The 21,950-nt window shown below is 38.3% G+C and overlaps 2 protein-coding genes across 10 annotated transcripts in view; one reads left to right on the top strand and one right to left on the bottom strand.

Annotated features, from left to right (window-relative positions):
• The first annotated feature begins 9,381 nt into the window (after positions 1-9,381).
• kif9 (kinesin family member 9) lies at positions 9,382-20,032 on the top strand. The gene is made up of 20 exons (XM_078281151.1): positions 9,382-9,546; positions 10,516-10,687; positions 10,900-11,006; positions 11,117-11,344; positions 11,523-11,606; positions 11,713-11,805; positions 12,092-12,239; positions 12,622-12,686; positions 12,784-12,861; positions 13,011-13,079; positions 14,751-14,855; positions 14,964-15,019; positions 15,135-15,222; positions 15,357-15,448; positions 15,614-15,787; positions 15,924-16,129; positions 18,254-18,433; positions 18,539-18,618; positions 18,873-18,953; positions 19,058-20,032. The coding sequence occupies exons 1-20, from the start codon at positions 9,451-9,453 to the stop codon at positions 19,145-19,147; spliced, it is 2,292 nt and encodes a 763-aa protein (XP_078137277.1). The 5' UTR covers positions 9,382-9,450; the 3' UTR covers positions 19,148-20,032.
• Positions 19,255-21,950, bottom strand: part of scrib (scribble planar cell polarity protein) — a 69,072-nt gene continuing 66,376 nt past the window's right edge. For 7 of the 9 annotated variants that reach the window (XM_078281147.1, XM_078281149.1, XM_078281141.1 and 4 more), the window contains one exon: positions 19,255-21,320. In XM_078281147.1, coding sequence (XP_078137273.1) covers positions 21,184-21,320 — 137 coding nt within the window. In that variant the 3' untranslated portion in view covers positions 19,255-21,183. The remainder of the gene's footprint in view (positions 21,321-21,950) is intronic. The other 2 variants (XM_078281146.1, XM_078281148.1) reach the window with 1 other exon arrangement.

Here is a 21,950-nt window from a genome sequence, read left to right as displayed (position 1 = left end):
TTTAGGCTGTTACACTTGCGCATTCCCAAATTCCCAATTCCCATCATTAATGGTTTTGAATACACCTGTGCTTTTCCTACTATGACATGTCAACATGTTTGCTGTGAAAAAGGTCTATGAGAGACATTCAATACCGAGACAAAAAAAAGAATCCTCTTCAAGACCACTTACTTACCTGTTAATAATGTATGTGATAAGAGACAGTATACAGTATCTTCTACTTTAAGATTTTTGTTTTATTATTTGTAATAATCAAAAAGCAAGCACAGAGTAACACACTATAGGATAAAATAAGGCCATATTATTTACTTAAAATGGAAATGTTCCCATTCTTGAACTTATTACTTGTCCTGAAGAATTCTTAGTACAAAGTGCTCGCTATTGCTAGTTTCATTGTGTCTGTGGCCAAAATGAAAATGAATGATACCTGATGATTGAGGTACAATATATGATGCAGCCAGGTGAATACCAGGTGACCAATCTCGATGCCTGTTCTAGATGGATTGGGGCCAGGCGTCAGAGGTGGAAAGTAACGAAATACATTTACTCACGTTACTGTATTGAGTAATTTTTGTTGTGTATTTTGTATTTTTCAAGTAGTTTTTAAAATCAGTAATTTAAAATGTACTTGATTACGTTTTGAGTGAAGTATTGTATTTCAGCTACATTACAAATCTCAAAGTGACGTTACTGAATACTTAGACTAACGTAAAAACGAAAGGAAGAAAAAAAATCGCACCCGGAACCACTGCAGTGAAAGAAAGCTCTATTGTCAGTAAAGTAAAAAAAAGTTTGATTAAAGACACAACACCGACAATGCCAAGCAAAAAGTAAAAAAATAAATAAAAAAATATGCAGTGATGGCAGTGGTGATGTCATCCTAGCTGAAACATCGAATTCTGCTGCCCAAAACGACGAAAAATCCTTGGCCACATTTGAAAGACTGTTTTTCATTTAAATTCAAGAGGGCCAATAGTATCATCATGCAATTCCAGATGTGCCTGCCAAAAGTGAGAGGCGAGGACCAGCTCGCTGCAGCACAAATGTCCCTAACAGAAACATCCCTGAATAGGGCCCAGGATGCGGCCAAGCCACGAGCCAAGTGTGCATGCAGACCCGGGGGAGGCTGAAGCCCCTGACCCGTACAAGCCAAGGCCAGTAGCCTACACCACCCAGCAGGAGAGGCTTTGCTTTGTGACAGGTTCCCCTTTGTGAGGGTTAGTCCAGGAAAGGAACAGCTGATCTCTCCGTTTGAAACCCCTTGTCTTATCCATGTAAGTGCGCACAGCACGAACTGGACATAACACGTGCGTGCCCCCGCTGCTCACCAGGCGAGGCTGCGAAAGCCAGCAGGTAAATAGGAGAACATCAACCAATCACCTTAGGTACAAAGGCCAGGTTGGGCTTCAATGTAACCTACACATCCCCTGGGGCAAACTTAACGCACAAAGGGTGCACCGAGAGCGCATGAATATCACTAACCCGTTTAGCTGAGGCCAGAGCTAACAACAGGGCTTTAGTCAAATCCACCTTTGTCGAGTCCAAGACAGGTCCAAGACCAGGACTAGTCGAGACAGAGTCAAGACCAAGTCCAAAGAGGTTCAAGTCCAAGTTAAGACTGAGTCCAAATGGACCTTTTTCACAGCAGACATTTTGACTTGTCATAGTAGGAAAAGCACAGCTGAAACTGATCACCTTAACGACGGCTCAGTTCCATCTAGTGTCCCAGTGAGCTATTTCAGTGAGTCAGCATGCACAACACCAGGGCCTCTCCTAAGTGGAACGCAGCCATCATTAATGGTTTTGAATACACCTGTGCTTTTCTTACTATGACATGTCAACATGTTTGCTGTGAAAAAGGTCTATGAGAGACATTCAATACCGAGACAAAAAAAAAAATCCTCTTCAAGACCACTTACTTACCTGTTAATAATGTATGTGATAAGAGACAGTATACAGTATCTTCTACTTTAAGATTTTTGTTTTATTATTTGTAATAATCAAAAAGCAAGCACAGAGTAACACACTATAGGATAAAATAAGGCCATATTATTTACTTAAAATGGAAATGTTCCCATTCTTGAACTTATTACTTGTCCTGAAGAATTCTTAGTACAAAGTGCTCGCTATTGCTAGTTTCATTGTGTCTGTGGCCAAAATGAAAATGAATGATACCTGATGATTGAGGTACAATATATGATGCAGCCAGGTGAATACCAGGTGACCAATCTCGATGCCTGTTCTAGATGGATTGGGGCCAGGCGTCAGAGGTGGAAAGTAACGAAATACATTTACTCACGTTACTGTATTGAGTAATTTTGTTGTGTATTTTGTATTTTTCAAGTAGTTTTTAAAATCAGTAATTTAAAATGTACTTGATTACGTTTTGAGTGAAGTATTGTATTTCGCTACATTACAAATCTCGTACGTTACTGAATAAAAAAAAAACTTAGACTAACGAAAAACGAAAGGAAGAAAAAAAATCGCACCCGGAACCACTGCAGTGAAAGAAAGCTCTATTGTCAGTAAAGTAAAAAAAAGTTTGATTAAAGACACAACACCGACAATGCCAAGCAAAAAGTAAAAAAAATAAATAAAAAATATGCAGTGATGGCAGTGGTGATGTCATCCTAGCTGAAACATCGAATTCTGCTGCCCAAAACGACGAAAATCCTTGGCCACATTTGAAAGACTGTTTTTCATTTAAATTCAAGAGGGCCAATAGTATCATCATGCAATTCCAGATGTGCCTGCCAAAGGTGACTGAACTGGCAGCATTTAATAACTCCACATCTAATCTGCAGGAGCATGTTTTGACAAGTATTTGTGCATTGGGACTTCAAACTAAGTTTTCATGACTAATAGCAAATTGCCAATTAGCAAAACAACATGTTTCGTGGCATTGTTAATTTTTGTCTAGCACTAGCAACCCGTAGGACAACGTATGTAGTAGGGCTGCACGATATGAGGAAAATATCTAATTGCGATTATTTTGACTGATATTGCGATTGCAATGTGATTCATGATATTGAAGGGAATGATCATGTTTGTATCATTATTCTCATTTTCCTTGACTAATATTAAATCTTAAAAAATTAAAATGATTATAGTTTGATATTTGTGAGGATCTGTACCAAACAAAGATGTTTTCTGTAGTCTGTAGGATAGGATTTGTAGGCCGGGACGTCTCTGCAGCACCACAATACTTCATTCAGAATGGTTTGACACATATTGTGCCTTTCTGCGATTTGGATATTGCACTAGTCCATATTGCGATTTCGATAAAATTGCGATCAATTGTGCAGCCCTAGTATGTAGGACACTGACAAAGTTTAACAGTTTTTTGTTTTTTTTATGTAACTAAGTAACTTTTACTTAAAGTACATTTTAAATGAACTACTTATTACTTTTACTTGAGTTATTTTTCAGATAGGTAATTTCACTTGTACTTGAGTAATATTTCATTAAAGTATTGGTACTTTTACTTGAGTACAATATTTTAGTACTTTTTCCACCTCTGCCAGGCGTGCACTAGTGCATCTACGCTGAGGGAGCTCCCAGACTGCGCAGGGAGAAAAACATTGCTCATTGCGCGTTTTCTTTTGACGCGAACAGATTAGAGCTGTCAGTCTTCCTCTATAATACCATTTGAATTTCATTTGTAATTTCTTTAAATATTCAAATACAATTTGAATATGAAATACTCAAATGCAGCCTGTTATAAATATGTACTACACTACTCAGGCTTATGCATTGTCAATACCACTATAAGCATGTGGTTGTTGTTACACATTCTGTCCACTAGAGGGACTTCCAACATTAGCCTGGCCTTGAAGGGGACCTACGTCATGGCGCATTGCATTTCTGGCACGCCGCTCTCTGTTTACATTATTTTCCAACACGCACACAGCAACAAACACAAATCAACAGAGAACTCTGTAGTGAAACATTATCTTACATGTGTAGTGAAGCGGCTCTTGTCATAAACTAAGTAACAAAAGTGTTAGCCACGATGGTAACGGCATTGATAACTAAGCCAAACGGTGCTGTTAGAAGGTAATATATGAACTTGAAGCTAACTCTGACAGCTGTAGGGCAGCTAACATTAACTTTAGCTGTCTTCTTGAAGCTCCCAGCTAAGCTCCTATAACTCGCGACGCAGTTAGGAAACCAGAACGAGCTAACTATTGATAACATAAGCATTTTGGCTCGGTGGATGTCGATTTTAAAGTCATGTTAAAACTATTTTCCATCCTTCTTCTGATTTCCAGCCGCAGCTTGTCACTCCCCCTTGTACTAACGTTACCTGGTATCTAACGTTAGCTCACAATGCCTTGTGTTTCTCACTCCCGTAACTTATTGTTCATCTGACATGAGAATAGGGAGATTAGCTAACATTAGCCAACCTATTTATTAAAACAAATCACATTTGAATAGTAATTTCAGCATTTGAATAGTATTGATTTTTTTACTATTCAAATTATATTCGACTTTTGGAATTTGTTCCAACAGCCCTAGAACAGATCCACTGTGGCACGGCCGTAGCGCGTCCAAATCTGATGCGCACCCAAATCTGTTCCATGATCTTCGGGTGTCCATTCCCCGTATAGCGGGGCACCCCTGGACAGCTGGTCCGCCGGTCCGCCCCCCTGTTCAGGGCTAGTGGCATGTGCGCCTCTCTGAGAGAGAGTAGGCACTCCCTGCTCCTGTCGGGAGCGCATACCCCCCTTACAGTTCATATACACCGTCACGAAGACGGTTATGACCCCCGAGCGACGGAAGTTGAAGATGCTTCAGGGAGAGAACACCGCCGAGGTCAGGAAAGACAGGGCTCTCCAGCACCATAACGCACTCTCGTGTGACCAACACCACAACGCACGGGGTCCAGCCTGAGGGAAGCCACCCAGCACTGGAACTCCCTCATATGGAGGCGACCGAGACACACCACTAGGATGGCAGACACCATAAGACCGAGTAGACTCAGACATAATCTGAACGGAACAGATTTGTTTGGACAACAAAGAGTCACCTGCGTCACCTGTGGAGAGAGAGGCTATCAGGTGGTTCTCTTGTTTTTTGCTCCCCATGAGGAGGTTTTACAAGTTAGACAAAGCTGGAGTGCTTCATCCTCATTTTTCTTGGCCTGACACCTGCGTTGAATGGAGACTAACGCAGAGCCAAGATAACCCTCTGGAACGACTGGGATGTTGAGGATATGGTCCCTCTCTTTGTCTGACTAACCTTGACCCGAGATGTGCTTCGGGTGAGAAGTGGTTTTTGAATGGGGCTTTGCCATCCGCACACACTATTTATGGTAGGTGGACATGCGTTTACCAGCCAATCAGGATTGGTGTAATGAGAAAAGTGCTTCTGAGGGTCGCAGTGAGGCTTGCTTCCCTTAGTGAGACATCAAAACGAATATTATGAAAAAGAACAGTCAGATGTTTAATCTTTAGTTTAATTTATGAAAGTCTACATACCTGTACTATATATTATCTGCGATCCTGTATTACCTGAAATAGAAAGTCATTGCACTTTAATAAAAAAGTATATACATATTTACTCTAATTCAATGACACAGCAGTCTGCCTATGCTTGTTCCTGCAAGGTCTGCAGAAAGTCCTATAGTCAGCATCAAACTCTTGGACTGTGAAAGAAGGCTAATGTATGCTGTCTTTGGGTTATTCACACTTCTGTGGGATAAATGAACCTGTTACATAGAAATTGAACAATACATGTAATAAAAATTTAAATGTATTTTTAACCCTTGGTGTAATTTAGAATTAATAATTGAAGTCAGGCAAAGTAAAATTTGTGTAATATTCAAATCATTGCAAAGAGAATGAAGTACTTTGCCTAACAGGTTGGATACAAAATTAAGACATGTTGTAGTAAAAGGAAACGTTTGGATAATGTGAAATTTATGAAACCAAGTTATCAGTGGCAATCTTCAGGCACAGGCCCCAAGGTTCAGTCAGTGCCAAAGTCAATACTCTTCTTTGAAACCAAGAGATATTATAGAAAACACTCGTCCCTATACAGGAAGGCAGAGATCCTGTAGATATCACAAGATCAAAGCACAACTCATGTCTAGAGAGAAAGCTGAAAAAAACCTGCCATTGATCTCCAAAGCAAACAACCCCATTACCAAAAACATTTGACACACCATACTTTGACTTCCAAAACCCGCTTGGACAATGTTAAAATCGCTTTCTCCCACAAAGTCTACCCACCATTGATGAGTTGGTTGTTGTGTTAGTCCCATTCTCATTTTCCATCGGATATAAACTCCCTACTGGCATCTGTAAATGTATTTTAGAATAATTTATTACAAGGTCATGATAGTGTTTGCTTAGTATGCATTTGACAGTTTGTTGCAAAGGACATGGACTTTGGGTTGTAAATAAAGCAACTAAATAATCAATAGAAATAGCAGCAGTATGATAAATGCTGTAGCCTCTACTGATTTGTTCGATTCTTGAAAAAACTATGAAAATAAAATGTATTTTTAGTTGTTTTACATCAGAGTAGTGTCACAATAAATATTGAAATGCCATTATAATTATAATTTATATGTAACCGAATACCTAAATTATGAAATTTAAATATCACTTTAATTGTTAATTGTAAGTGGTGTTTAAATTTCAGCATTAAGTTTTAGTCGAACTTTAACTATGCAGCAGTGATTACATTTAACAATTAGGTATTAATTTGCTTGTAATATTAAAATCTTTGCTTCCATACATTTGTGGCCTGCATAGTAACATTCACATAACATGTAAGCTATTGCATCAAAATGAAACTCCAGAAACATAGCATTTAGTATTTTTAATTAATTGAAGTAATTTCCTTTATAGTAGCCTATCATCTCCAAGCCTAACACACCAGGTCTTGGTAATGCTGCGAGAATAACTTAAAGTTACAACATTTTTCAGTATATTTTGAGATAAGAAAATCTGGGGAAAATCACCAGTTTTACCATTGATAGAGTCGATGCTGTGAGAATTAATCCCAACAAACAGAGCAGTGGGATCCCTCTCATCTTAAACATAGATTAGCCTCCTATCTGCACATTCACCTGCTTTATAGTGCCCATGTCAGTAGGTGGAGTTTGTTACAGTTTGTTTATGCTAAAGTGATTTGTGCTTCACTAGCTAAATATCAAAGTCCAGCTTGTTCATTGGTTAACAGCCATTTATTACCAAGAATATTTGACACTGCATACTTTGACTTCTCTCATCTCATGGAAAATGGTGATATGACTTTCTCCCAGACTACCCACCATTTAGTTGGTTGTATGGAATTGGAATTTGAAACCTTAATTCAAGGACATTACAGTGTTTGGAAAGTAAGGACATTGACATTGGATTCCAAACAAAGCAGCTTTTAGCAAATTATCATTCATTTACAGAAAAAGAATAAACAAACTACAGAATTGTTCTTAATAGTTAAAGTTATATCCTTCCATATCTTTTAAGATCAGTAAATTCGAGAAAACTCAGTCTCGCCCTTTTTAGAGTGGATGCTGTGAGAATTAATCCAAGCAAACAGAGCAGTGTGAGCCCTCTCATCTTGAACATAGATTAGCCTCCTATCTGCACATACACCTTCTTTATAGTGTCCTTGTCAGTGGGTGGAGTCTTAGTGAAGAACAACTGTAATGTGTGTTACAGAGTTACTCCATGACAGGTGAGCATCTGTAAACCAAAGCCCAAGATATTTCAAATCCCAAATCAGGTTGATGCTAGTCTATATCGACAACGTTTCATTTATGGGATTGTTCCGGTGCTGCCAGAAGTTCTGCCAGATGTCCCTCACCTTCCGTTTTCTTTGTGTTGGCATTCTAAACTCCAGGTCGATTTATGAGGACTATGGTTAACTGCTCCTCAGATCTCTGCAGGGTAAATCCAGACAGCTAGCTAGACTATGTGTTGAATCTGAGTTTTCTGTTGCACGAAAAAAAACAACTTTTGAACGTACACGTTCCATCAAAAAACAAGTTCCTTCCCGAGACTATTTTGCAGAGGCGCCATTGCTGTTTTTGGGGTTTAGCGCCGCCTGAGACGATTGTGATTGGTTTAAAGAAGTGCCAATAAACTAGAGCATGTTTTTCTCCTATCCAGGAATGTTGTATGGACTAGCCAGACATTCCTCTGCAGCGCTGTGGAGGAAGGTCTGGCAATGCGAGACTAGGTTGATGCTAATCTTGTTCTGTGTCTGCCTTCTTGATGTGCAAGTAGCCCATTTTCTTCACTTTAGAAACAACAATTTAGCTGTTGGTTTTTAGTGCTTGTTTTGATGTTTTCCTCCCCCTAGTGGCTAAAAATGAATGCCTGTAGCTTTAAATATAAAGCACAGGACAAAACCTAAAGGTACAAAGGGGAGTATTTAATCTCTAGTTTGTCTTGCTTCTGAGGGTGCAAATGCATGCGCACGTTGGTGAGGTTAATGCCCTAGCAATGTGCCAACAAAAGCAGAGAGGGAGAGTGCAACCTAGCAAACCGTGTAGGATTTAAAATACTTCGAAAATTGACTTTGGAAATATTTTATTAGGAAGGGAATACTTCCAACACCTTTGTTAGATTAAAGAGTGTGCACAATGTATTTTGGTGATTACCACTTAATGTAAATATGATTTTTTTTTTGTTAACAAGAAAATAGGGCATTTAGATAATTAATAAAATCATTGTTCTTAATTTAAAGACCGAATATTGAAAATAACTTTTAATGGCCTCATTTATTTGATACATTTTTCATTATTTAGGCTCCTTAATTTTTAGAGTTATACTTTTTAAATTCCATTGATTAAATCCAAAAAAGTAATAAATAAGTGTATTAAGTCAATAGTCTTAAATGCATAAATTAATGAATTCATTAATTCAATGATCAGCTCTCTTGTCGTCATTATACAACACAGATTGCACTATGAAATGCAGTTGTAGTTGTGTAACGTTAGTTGATCAAATAAAAAATAAAGTGTCTCTTATGAATGACCAATCACGAGTTGGAATAACAAAAAATATGCGCTTTTTTAGAGGATGGTTTCATTGTTTTTATTAAGTAATTTACAAAATATGACTAACGAACTGAATAACTAATTGGCGTGTTTAAGAATCAGTTTAATCATAGTGTGTGTTAATTCTGTATATTTAAATATGAGTGTATGATTTAAAAACAAAGGTTTATAGTCAGGCGCTGGGTCACTCACTTTGCCATACTGCGCGCGCGCGGTCGTTGCCATGACGCTGAATTGAAACCACAGACGGGTTAACAGAGGTGATGAACTGGAGCCGATAAAGTGAGCTGAAATTACTTAACGTTATTCTCACCTGAAACCTCTCGTTAAATAGTATAGGTGGCTTAAGTTAATATATTTGTACAGTACAGCAGGTTGAGAGGCGGTTGGCTTGAGTTTCGTTGGGTTGTCGTCGTGTCTCTGACAGAGGTGGTATGAAGGCTCACAGCAGTAGAGTCGGAGTGTTTGTCCGAATCAGACCAACGGCACACTTCTCTCAAGACCTCATTGAATGTCTTCCTGACGGACAGGTACATCTCCGGTTTAATATTTACGACCTATGGTTTTAATACGAGTAACTAGCTAGCAAGTTTTGTTTTCATTGGTTGGGGGTAAAATTTAAACTTAGCACGAAGAATTTTTGTAATTTGCAAGCGAAAGCACGCTGGTTTAAAACGTTTAAAACGAAAAGTTATGATTTTTAGACTAACGTTACTAGCTAGGTCGGCCCAATATATCCAATATATAATAATACACTTATGTATATACATAAATGTGTATTAGTTCAGTCACTTTATTATCCCAAATGGGAAACGTGATCTGCAGTCAGGAGTGCACGATAAAAACACATTCAAACAACATACAAATAAACAAGACAACAATACATATTGTTAATCTATCCAATTCATGTTAATTGTCAATATTAATACATGCCATAATACATACATACACACATACATACATGCATAGCTACACATTCACATAAACATACTATAGCTACACGTACAGACACATAACATTGGGTCATTATAAAAAATGGCCTCCTAAAAAAATGTGTTTAAAAAAGCTACTGTACATTAAAACCATCGTTAACAAGAAGCTGTAATTAGACATTTAGTTAGGACATGTACAAAACGTTTCAATTTAATTTTGAAGTCAAACGATTAACCTCCACCAACTTTCTTTTGACTTAATGATGGCTGCAGTAGTGTCTATTTCCAGGGCCCTGATATTATGCATGATTGCTCACTGGGACAATTAAAAAGGAACGGAGCCATTGCTTAGACATGTGCTTTTGTTGCTATGACAAGACAACATGTCTAAAGTTACTTAGAATACAAATTGCATCACATTTCAGATACAATATTTCAGTCCTGGAACACACAGCACAGTGGACATCTTCTGGCATAATTTCAATGCATTTTTATGCTTGAAAATAATTCCTGTGTTTGGTAGTGTAATGTTTCACCTAAAACTTCTTTTTGTGTCTTGTCTCCCAGACAGTGAACATCCATCACAGAAAAGACTCAAGGAAGCCCCAGGACTCCAGGAAAAGTCAGCTGAGTTCCTGGTCATTCCAGCTGGCAGGCATCCTGCAGGATGTATCCCAGGAGGAGTTGTACGCCAGAGTGTGTAGGCGGGTGGTACTGGGAGCACTGGATGGCTATAATGGTAGATCTTTCTATATACTTAAAACTGTGTGGTGTGTGTAGTTGAGTATTAATACCAGATAAGCAAAACTTATTGTCAACACACTGTAGGTTTGTTGTTTTTCTTTTGTCTTGTGACTCTATCACAGCCAGTTAAAGGGCCCAAATTCCCTTGTGATTTATCTTCCAAGAAATTTTTATATAATCTATTGTCTTCTGTTGTGTGTTTTTCAGGTACTTTAATGTGTTTTGGGCAGACAGGTGCAGGAAAGACTTACACCATGACAGGATCCACCGAATCGTACAAGCAAAGAGGCATCATTCCTCGGGCCCTTCAGGAGGTAATCGCATCATGTGAAAATGTTTATATCTGAAAGACCCTGGCTGCTCCACTTAATTAAATATGTTTTTTTTTTTTCTTTTTTTTTTTCATTCTTTAAATGTTTTTTAGGTGTTTCAGGAGATGGACAAAAGGACTGAGCATGTTTTCTCTGTGCACCTGTCCTACCTGGAGATCTACAATGAGACCCTGGTGGACCTGCTGTCATCGCTGCAAGATTTACCACTGTCTCCTCGTGGCATGGTGGTGGTGGAGGAGCCAGGCAGAGGGGTGTTCATCAGGGGTCTGTCTCTTCACCCTGTCCACAGTGAGGAGGAGGCTCTCAACCTGCTGTTTGAGGTCTGATGTTAACTGCTGTAAAAACCTGTCCTATTTGAAGGAATAATTCACCCCAAAAAATTAAATGGAGTCATTATTAAAGACGTACTTAAGTCCGTCTTAAGTTATTAAAGTTCCAGGATTTAATGGATTAATACATTGAAAATGTAACCTTGATAAAGCTGTTTTCTTTACTCAGGGTGAGATGAATCGCATTATTGGATCTCATGCCTTGAACAGAAACTCCTCCAGGTCCCACTGTATTTTCACTGTGCATATAGAGGTATGAGTCCATTTACCTTTAAGGGTTGACAGTATTGTTTACTGTAGTTACATGCCTTTTCCTGCATATGATTTTAAGTAGGAGAAAATGTCTTTCTTGATTACAGTCTCGCTCACGGACTTTGTCTGTTGCCAAGTATGTCACTTCCAAGCTGAATCTGGTGGATTTGGCCGGGTCAGAGAGGCTGGGAAAGACCGGGGTGAGTTTGAGAATGTCTGACTTCACACATACACATAGTTATGTTGAAAAGCCATACAAAAATTGCATTTTGCATAATGTGACCTTTAACACTTTAACATGTTAGATCCTTTGAATAAGGTAATGTCCAGGTGGGATGTTAGAATCACATTCTATTTTAAATTTGCCTGGTTATATAATCTTGTCTTTTTGATCATCTAGACAAAGTGAAAAAAGAATAAGCCTCCTCTAAGATTTTTCATGTAACTTTATATTTTTTCCCACTTCATTTTACCTTCTCCTTCCAGTCAGAGGGTCAGATGTTTAAAGAAGCCATGTACATCAACAAGTCGTTGTCTTTCCTGGAACAGGCCATCCTGGCCCTGGCAGACCGTCGCAGAGACCATGTTCCCTTCAGACAGAGTAAACTCACTCATGCCCTCAAGGACTCACTGGGTGAGACTGCATGCAGTATGACTGATGCTGATGGTGGAAATTTGGTAGTTTAAAGCTATAGTGCGTAGTTTCTCTCTCCCCCATGAGGAATTTCTAAGTAATGACAACAAAAAACGGAGGATTACAAAAAATGGACTCTTTAGAGAAGTAATTATCTTCGCCAAAGCCGCCGGATGACACCAGTTTCTGAACATAGTCATACTGAGAAATACAGAGAGTTTTGTGGAGCTGATAGTCTTAATTAACTTTGTATCAACTCATTTGGCAATGGCTTAAATGAAATGGACGTTCATTAATATTAAAAACTTATGCACTAAAGCTTTAAGTGGTACCTTTTTTTTGTAATACTTGTAAAACATAATGCATTTGTCTGTTTCTGCAGGAGGGAACTGCAACACTGTGCTTGTGGCCAACATCTATGGTGAGGCTGCACAGATAGAAGAAACAGTAAGCAGTGGAATATATGATATTAAAAAAAAGCAGTCTCTTTCTTACTGCATGTGGTGTCATTTCAGCTCTGGATGATAATTACTATTCTTTGCAGCTCTCTACACTGCGTTTTGCCAGCAGAATGATGTGCGTCCGGACAAACCCTGCTGTTAATGAACACATGGATCCAGCAGTGAGTTTACATGATATTGCACATACCATTTCATGTGACACAAAAAATACTCAGGGAGGTCCTGCATGGGTACAAATATTACTTTTGTTTACAGTCTGCATTGTGCTGTGCTCCTGTGAGTGATCTCATGACATTTTTGTTGTGATTAGGCTCAGATCAAGAAACTTCAGAAGGATGTACACATGCTGAAAGAGGAACTGTCCTTCTACAATACATTGGTGAGTAGAGCTCACAGGAAAATGGTGAGACAGCCCAGATTTCATTATAATGTGTTATAATGAAATATGTCTTATGGCTGACTCAAATGCTTTGAAACTTTGGTCGTTGCCATGGTTATCGATGCCCAAATCAGTATGCTTCGTTCTTTTTTATTTTGTTTTTATTTTTTATTATATATGCATTACCCCATAATATGAAATGAGGTATAGTAATTTCTAGGAGTGACCCTGAATATTCAAGGCTTCGATCGAAGGATTTGATTGCCAATCTCACAGTCGAATCCATAATACAAAGTAATACTTTGCACTAGGCCTGCACAATAAATCGTTATAAAATCGTGAACTCTTTTTTTTTTTTTTCTCCTTCAATTAATTTATTGAAAGCATTTGACATTGACATGTTTTAATTATGTTAAGACATGTTCAAGAAGTTCAGATAGAGCCTGTATCAGGGCCATATTTAGTTCAATGTGTTATATGTCACTATTTTTGGTAGCCTACTTAAATGGTCAGTATGTACTTATTTTCTTTATTCATTGAAGCCTCTATGTTTACAGGCTTGTGGTTGATGCGCAATGTGCTATAGGTGCCAAAGAAAAATCTATTATTTGGTACTGCCAATTTGTTTTGTTTTGTCATGGTTCATGTGTGCAATAAACAATACACTTCGTGAGAAAAAAATCATGGCAGAGAATCGTGATATCAGTTCTAAGCTAAAAAATCGTGATTCATATTTCCCCCCCGAATCGTGCAGGCCTACTTTGCACGCCGGTGTGCAGTGTATCTCCAGAGGTAGTGGTGACTTGGTGTAAAAACTAAAACTGTCTGACCTTGATGCAGGCTCCAGTATGGACTGTGTCTGTCCAGGTGGGTAAATCACATCGGCAACATAACTGGAACACTATTCACTCCTGTATCTTTGGACCTACGTATATTTAACCGACACAAATGCTGCTAATGCTTGGTAGGTACACAGCTGCCGATGCTAGCTAGCTAACATCACTTACAGCCAAGTTGGGTTGCCGCAGACATTACTCCTTCATAACGCACCCAGTCCAATTCATCTCTCCAGCTCTTTCCCTTTTTAACTCGTATGGTGCTGTTGTTGTAAGGTTAATTGTTTTTGGTGCTTTCCATGGCACTTGGCCGTGCTGCGGAGCCTGAAGAAACATCAATCTCCACTCTAGTCTCCACCACTGTTCTTCGGAGGCAGGTAAAAATTTATGTTTAAACTGCGGGCGATTATTACTTGGACCGACTCCTGATTGGCCAATCAAAGCATTCTGAGTTGGACGCTGGTTTGACGGATTGTGGGGAAAAAATACATTTGTTTCAAATCGGTAAAATGAAATCGGTAAAATAGACGTAATGAGTGGCACATAACATGAAGTAAAATGGCATTTTATTTTGTCTGAGTTTTAACTTGTCCAGTGGGGCAAGTACATTTCTCTTCCACTTGCCCTACAAAAAAATCCACTTTTCCCGGACAAGCCTTAATATCGAGCCCTGCTGTACAAATACTGTAATTCGACCTGTATTAAAGTATGTAACTCACGTTATGTTTAAGTACCAGACAGTGCTTCCTAATGTTCATTTTAACACATTAGAATCCGAAACACATTTCAGCTGGTTCATATTAGAAGTTAAATGCCATCATTCACCCTTTACCAGGTGAACCGTCCGAGAATTATGTACGAGCCGTTGTCTGAAGCCCAGCTGGCTGAGATCCACAGCCAGGTTCAGAGGTACCTAAAGGGAAGCCTGGAGGAAATCAGTGTGAGAACATAATGAAGAACACAGTCAATGTTTTCTGTCACACCAAATTTTGGCTTAGAATTGTTTTTTGAAGGCTTTAATTTCTCTCCGCATGACATCTAATTACAGATCATAAGTATCAGGCAGGTCCAAGCAGTGTTTGCCCAGTTCAAGCTTGCTGTGCAGTGAGTATCATCTACCTTTTGAAATCAAAATGAAGTGTTTCTTTAGACAAAAATCGGAACGAGGCTTTATTTGAATGGTAAGTGATTCAGCATGTTTATGTATTTATGTGAGCAGGGAACAGGAACAGAAGGTGAAGGCACAGCTATGCCAGACCTTCAACTTGATGGAGAAAGACCAAAGTGCTTACACAGCTGCTATCAAGGTCAGTCAACATCTGATTCACCGTTCAGGGCATCTCGTGGAAATTAGTAGTTGTAATTCTATTTGTCTATTGTACCACTGACAGCCTGTTTGTGATTGAGCTTTGATTAGATGTTGATTTGTAAACTCTTTTAGGAGTGGGATACTAGAGACAGCACTGAGGATGTGGAGGCTCTTCGCCCAAGTTCGACCAAAGCCAACACTAAAATGTCTAGGGACAAACAGAGGTAGGTGAACCTCTGTATTATCCCACACTTCTTGTTTCCATCCCCCATGATTGCATCTGTAATTCCAAAACTTTGAGCATGATTACAGACTACAGGACTAGACTAAGTTAAATGCACTAGTTTGGTTTTCCTAATGGCACACTCAATGTGATTATCCAACCAAAGCAAGAGACAGGGAGAGGGGAGTCCAGTTTCAAGGAAGCGTTTGGAGAGTGCTTCCAAATCAAAGCTGAATTCTGTCCAGACGCCTGAGAGGGAACAGGAGTCACAAGAACCAGACACAGAGAGCCAGGACACGCAGGAGTCACAACCGCCTGGCAATGAACCCTTTAACCCTGAGTATGTGTAATGTATTATATGAATATAGTCTTATCTAATACATGGTCAGCTCAGATATCAGTGGTAATTCTATAAAAGGAATGTGCAGTGTTGTTTTTATACCATTGCAACTGAAGAGTTTGCATTCTCTGCCCAGCTCTACTCCATCCAAAGCAGAAGCCTTTGAGGATTTTAAAGTGGGACGAGGCAGCAAGATCAACCGCATCCTTAAGGAGAACAAGGCTGTGCTGCTGGAACGCCGCAGTCTTCTTCGACAGCTCACTGAGGAGATCAATGCTGTCAAGAGAGAGATCGACTGCACCACAGCAACTATACAGCAGCATGAGACGAGAGGAGGTCAAGGTACTTCTAATGTTTATATCATCTATCATTTTTTTCCGACATACAATATTATGGCTTTTTTCGACATACTGCACTATAACTTTTTTGACATACTATACAATGGCATTTTTTGACAGAGTTTTCCGACATACTATACTATGACATTTTTATTACTTTTTTCAACATTCTGTACTATGTGGGTTCGAAACCTGTGCCTTCTTGCTGTGAAGCCACAGTCTTAACCATGCTGCTATACAATGTTGTGTATGTTTTTATACATACAGTATTATACTATGACTTTTTTTCGACATACTACACTATGACTTTTTTATGGCTTTTTTTATGACTTTATTCAACATACTATACTATGACTTTTTTCGACATACTATATTATGAATTTTTTTTTTTTGACATACTATACTGTGACTTTTTTGTGAATTTTTTTCAACATACTATATTATGACATTTTTATTACTTTTTTCGACATACTATACTATGACTTTTTTCGACATACTATATTATGAATTTTTTTTTTTTGACATACTATACTATGGCTTTTTTTTGACATTATGACATTTTTATAAGTTTTTTCGACATACTATACTGTGACTTTTTTGTGAATTTTTTTCAACATACTATATTATGACATTTTTATTACTTTTTTCGACATACTATACTATGACTTTTTTCTGACTACAGTACTACACTATGACTTTTTTTGACAACCTATACTATGACTTTTTCGACATACTGAACTATGGATTTATTCAACATACTATACATTTTTCGACATACTATACTGTGACTTTTTTGGACATACTATATTATGACTTTTTTCGACAACCTACACTATGGCTTTTTTCGACATACTATACTATGACTTTTTTTTGATTTTTTTCAACATACTATATTATGACATTTGTATTACTTTTTTTTAACATACTATACTATGACTTTTTTCAACATAATATATTATGACTTTTTTTCATGATTTTTTTCCCCCGACATACTATACTATGGCTTTTTTCGACATACTATACCACGACTTTTTCAACATACTATATTATGACTTTTTTTATGACATACAGTACTACACTAAGACTTTTTTCGACATACCATGACTTTTTTTTGACATTCTTTACTATGTGGATTCAAACCCTGTGCCTTCTTGCTGTGAGACCACAGTCTTAACCATTGGGTCACCATGCTGTGGCTGTTTTATGACTTTTATTTGATATACTATGGCTTTTTTCAACATACTATGATATTTTTATTAGTTTTTTTGACGTACTATGACTTTTTTCGACATACTATGACTTTTTTCGACAAACTATACTATGACCTTTTTATGATTTTTTTTCTGACATACAGTACTACACTAAGACTTTTTTCGACATACTATGACTTTTTTTTGACATTCTATGTGGATTCGAACCCTGTGCCTTCTTGCTGTGAGACCACAGTCTTAACCATTGGGCCACCGTGCTGCTATACAATACTATGGCTTTTTTCGACACACTATATTATTTTCGACATACTTTTTTATGACTTTTATTCAATATACTATACTATGGCTTTTTTCGACACACTATATTATTTTCGACATACTTTTTTGTGACTTTTTTCGACATTCTTTACTATGTGTTTTTCGACATACTATACTATGACTTTTTTATGACTTTTTTTCGTGATTTTTCCCCCTGACATACTATACTACGATATTTTTATGACTTTTTTTGACATACTTTACTATGACTTTTTTGTGATTTATTTTTTTTTTGGACATACAATATTATGACTTTATTATGGCATATTATACTCTCTTTTTTTTTTTACACAACTGGATGAATAATCACAGAAGACATTCAGTGTTGGATTCATCATTACTGATTTAATTTACAAAGTCTCCAAAAAGACACTGCAGTTCAGGTTAGGGGTGGCAGCATTGGCGATAAAGCGCCAAACCACAGGGATACATTGTTTTTTCACTGCATTAAGAAATTCATACTGTCACAGCCCTATTTAAATGTGTAATAAAGGTTTGTGTTGTTGAGCTGTGCTTGTCTGCACAGTGTGGCTTTGATACTGCCAAAAGTTAGATTTGATAGGTTAATACATTTTTTCCTTGTGTGTCTTTGTATGAAGGTCAGTATTTGGTTATGGAGGGGGAGCCAGTGCTGCAGGAGCCAGATGGCACTTCATTGATGCAGCTCAGAGAGCTGAAGGCCCTGTACCGGCAGAGATATGAGGTGCTACGTGACATCAAGGCAGAGGTCAACTACTGTCAACACCTTGTGGATCAGTGCAGGGTGCGCCTGCTCTCTGGTCAGTTCTCCAAATAGCTTGTATCTTCTTTCCTGCTATCATGGCTGGAATCTTTGTCCCTATAAAATGCTCAGAATAATAATCAATTGCTCATGTGTGTCCAAGAATTTGAGAACTGGTATAAGATGTCTTTCCTGGTGCCTGAAGAGGAGCTGGACATAACCATAGATAGGACCCTTGAACAAGTGAGTTTGCCTCACATTTACAACTTTGCATCTTTAATGGATAGTGGATAATGGTATAGTTTTCCATAAAGCAAACCCTGGATGTAAAAAAGAAAAACGTCACACAAAGTAAAGAAATAGGTGCATGACTCAATTAAACAAGGATTCTATATTTTCTAACAGGTGTGGAAAGGAAATAATTTTAGTTTGCCATGTATTGGAAAGGTTCTGACTAAGTTTTGGTATAAAGTTATCTGCTTCCCTGCTGATCTTAGGGGGAGGATAACCAGTGGCTTCTTCCTGACAGCTCCAGCTCTGAGTCCTTCTACAACGCCCGCTACAGAACGCTGAAAAGGGTGGGTGTCCCCTTCTGTTTTAGATCTAATGAACAACTCCTTATTTAATCAAATAACATATTAACAATCAATAATGCAAAAAGTAAAGCTTTCTGTCTCTACAGAGGACGGCACTGTCTTTTACTCCAGTGCAGAGGAACTCGTCTGCAAGGTCTGGACAGAGAAGACTTCCTTCTATTCTACCTGTTAGCTAAGTAACTAACTAAAGTGTCCACGTGTTAAATTTTCCTTTTTAGGCATTCACTTCTTCTCTTGGGGGTTTTCCACATTTAATCAAGCACAAAAGACACAACACAATGAATCAGCTTCTTAAATGAAAAGTAAAATTTATTATTCCTGAACCACAAAATAGACTTCTTTGGTTGTACAAATTCACTAGTTACAGTCTTGTATGAGCGCTAACCCTTGACCCTAGGACTTCTGACCCTTTCCCTCCAACCTAGTTGCAAGTAAAAGCCTCCAAAGAGAACGCAAGACAAAAGAATAAACAATAACTTGAAACACTGCATTAATAATGTAGTGAAACCCATCTGAAAAAAAGATTTACCTAACAAAGTTAAAAAAAGAAGATATCAGCCATTGCAAATGTTATCAAACAAACTGAATTTCAGTCAGTGAGAGCAACATGGAAAGCTATCATTAGAAGACCCTACATTAAATTAACACAAATGCTACTATGCCGTGATTCTTCAGAAATACCCATCAGATACATAAACTGACAGTATGTCAAGCAGTGAACTGAATAAGAACAATGTCTTGAGAGGAATTTCTAATTGTTTCTGCCTCTCTCAGCTCTCCCATTAACAAACCAATATACATGCAGAGAGCATCCCAATACCAAGCCTGTCCAAATCCAGATGTGTCAGCAGTCCAGACACGCGCTTGGTCTAGGTCAAGATTGGCTCAGTTTCAAACCCAAAGTTTGCTTTCCTATCAGTATTTGTACATTATTCACACAATAATAAATGATTTTTCAGTGGCGTCAGATTTAAATAAACCATAGACAGAAAAATAAAAACACCTGCTACCTTCACGTCACTCTGGAATATCCCAGATAATTCACGGTTTGAAATGAATGATTCACATTGATAAAAATAATACCCTAAACAGGGCAGGGTGAGTACCGTTAATTAATGATACTAAAAATGAATGTTCCAAACTTTAGTATTTGATACTGTGATCCGTTTCTGTAAAGCTGCCTGATCAATGCTGCTGCCTTCAGTGCAGTCATATTCTCTACAAGGGGAATGTAGCACACTCAATCACAGGTGTGACACTGATGTGCAACAGCTATACTTTGTCCAAGCTATCTAATTTGTAGATATGATTCTCTCTGGAAAAAAAAAAAAAAAAGGTACAATAAATGATATGAATTCATTAGTTGAAATCTTTGATTTAGTGACCCCTAACTATCTTTGAAATGTAAAGATAAATCATGATAAGCATCAGTCTTTGTGCTCACAATGACCAGAGAGGTTAAAAACAGTGTAAAATAGAAGGCCTTCAATTTGAGTAAAATGCTAAAAACAATAAATTAAGATATACGTTGTTAAAAAGCGGATCTGTGGCAGTGCAAAAAAAGATATGTAGCATTTTTTTTTTTTTTTTAAAGCTCTCCACAATTTGGGATTGTGAAGGTAGCAGGATGTTCCCTCCTCAATTAATATATACACTCCTGTCTGCCCAAGTCTCAAGAAACCCCTGACATTTTACAATCTATTCAATGAAAGCCTAACAATATAATTCAAGAAGTTAGTATAGCTATGACCCATTTCTTTTCTCTTCCAGTATGCATTTTTCTTTAAAACAGTAAAATCAGAGGTGCAAAAACTAAACAACTAAAAACTTCGGTCACCTCCTTTTTAAAATAGATTGGTTTCTACTTGGTAAACCAAGTGTACAACAAAAAGAATGGTCTGTAAGTAGCGATCCTAGCTAACCACACTATCTTTCTTGCCGTTGAGGGACTATTGAGCAACTTGCCAACTCATCCACAGAGTGTATAGGCAAGACTGGCACGCAGGATATAAGTGAGTGTGTACGTGTGGTGACTATCAGTGTCGTAGTCTCTGCAGTGGTTATATATGGGAGAGTAAATCTCGCTATACTGACACCGTGTGTAGTGTTTGGTGACTCTGCACCTCCTGTGGATGCACTGGTGTGTTCCACAGTGCATCTAAATGGGTGTGTTCGCGTTATGTCTTCGGCTTTCTTCTCTTAGTGTGGGGTGTTACGTGGGCATGGCAGTTTCCAGGCTGCGGCGGCCCTGCCTCAGTTTGCGCTTGTTGCTGTACAGGGCCATCTCCTCCAGGGCTGAGGTGGCAGGCAGCGGGGTGGGTAGCTCGGCCTCAGGGCTCGCAGAAGGCACTTAACACAAAAACAGACAGAACAACGTCAGTAACACATCTATCAAGCTGCTGCAGTTGAGCTTCCTTTTACATGACAATCACTTCTGGCAGCTGTGGTGAGGAAGAAAGATGAAGGCAACTGGACTTATGAGAAAAGTGGATGGATCCCTTAAACCTGCGAGAGAAGCCCCACATTCAGATCACGACACCAGGCAAAAGCTTTGAGAAGAAAACTGACGTATCCAGTGACTGCATGTTTAAACCAGCCACCTCAATGGGCTCTGTATATAAACCCAAGAGTCAATGTCATTAAAGTTACTGCAAGAACAAATTCACAGTCTCTTTTAAAAAAATATTGTTTCACTCAGTGTGTTTACGTGCACTTAAGTGACCGGGTTATGGTCGGCTTTTTCAGTAAGCTGATTTCTTGGCCATGTTTGCGCTTAACTGGGTTTCTAGTGTAAGTGGATGAAAGGAGATAATTACAATTCATGGATAGTAGCCTGTAAAAGTCTAAATAAGTCGGTTTCCTCTGCTGTTAACAGTTAAAATCAGTAGGTCATGCTTCCAAAATCAAGTCAGGGGTGACTTCTGATGAGTGATATGCTGCATGTATTGGCAGATTTACAAAAAAGTCAGTATGCCGTAA

The sequence above is a fragment of the Sander vitreus genome, chromosome 22, assembly GCF_031162955.1.
Source record: "Sander vitreus isolate 19-12246 chromosome 22, sanVit1, whole genome shotgun sequence".
Classification (NCBI taxonomy): Eukaryota; Metazoa; Chordata; class Actinopteri; order Perciformes; family Percidae; genus Sander; species Sander vitreus.
The sequence above is the reverse complement of the archived record's forward strand: the minus strand, read 5'-3'. Positions and strand labels throughout refer to the sequence as shown.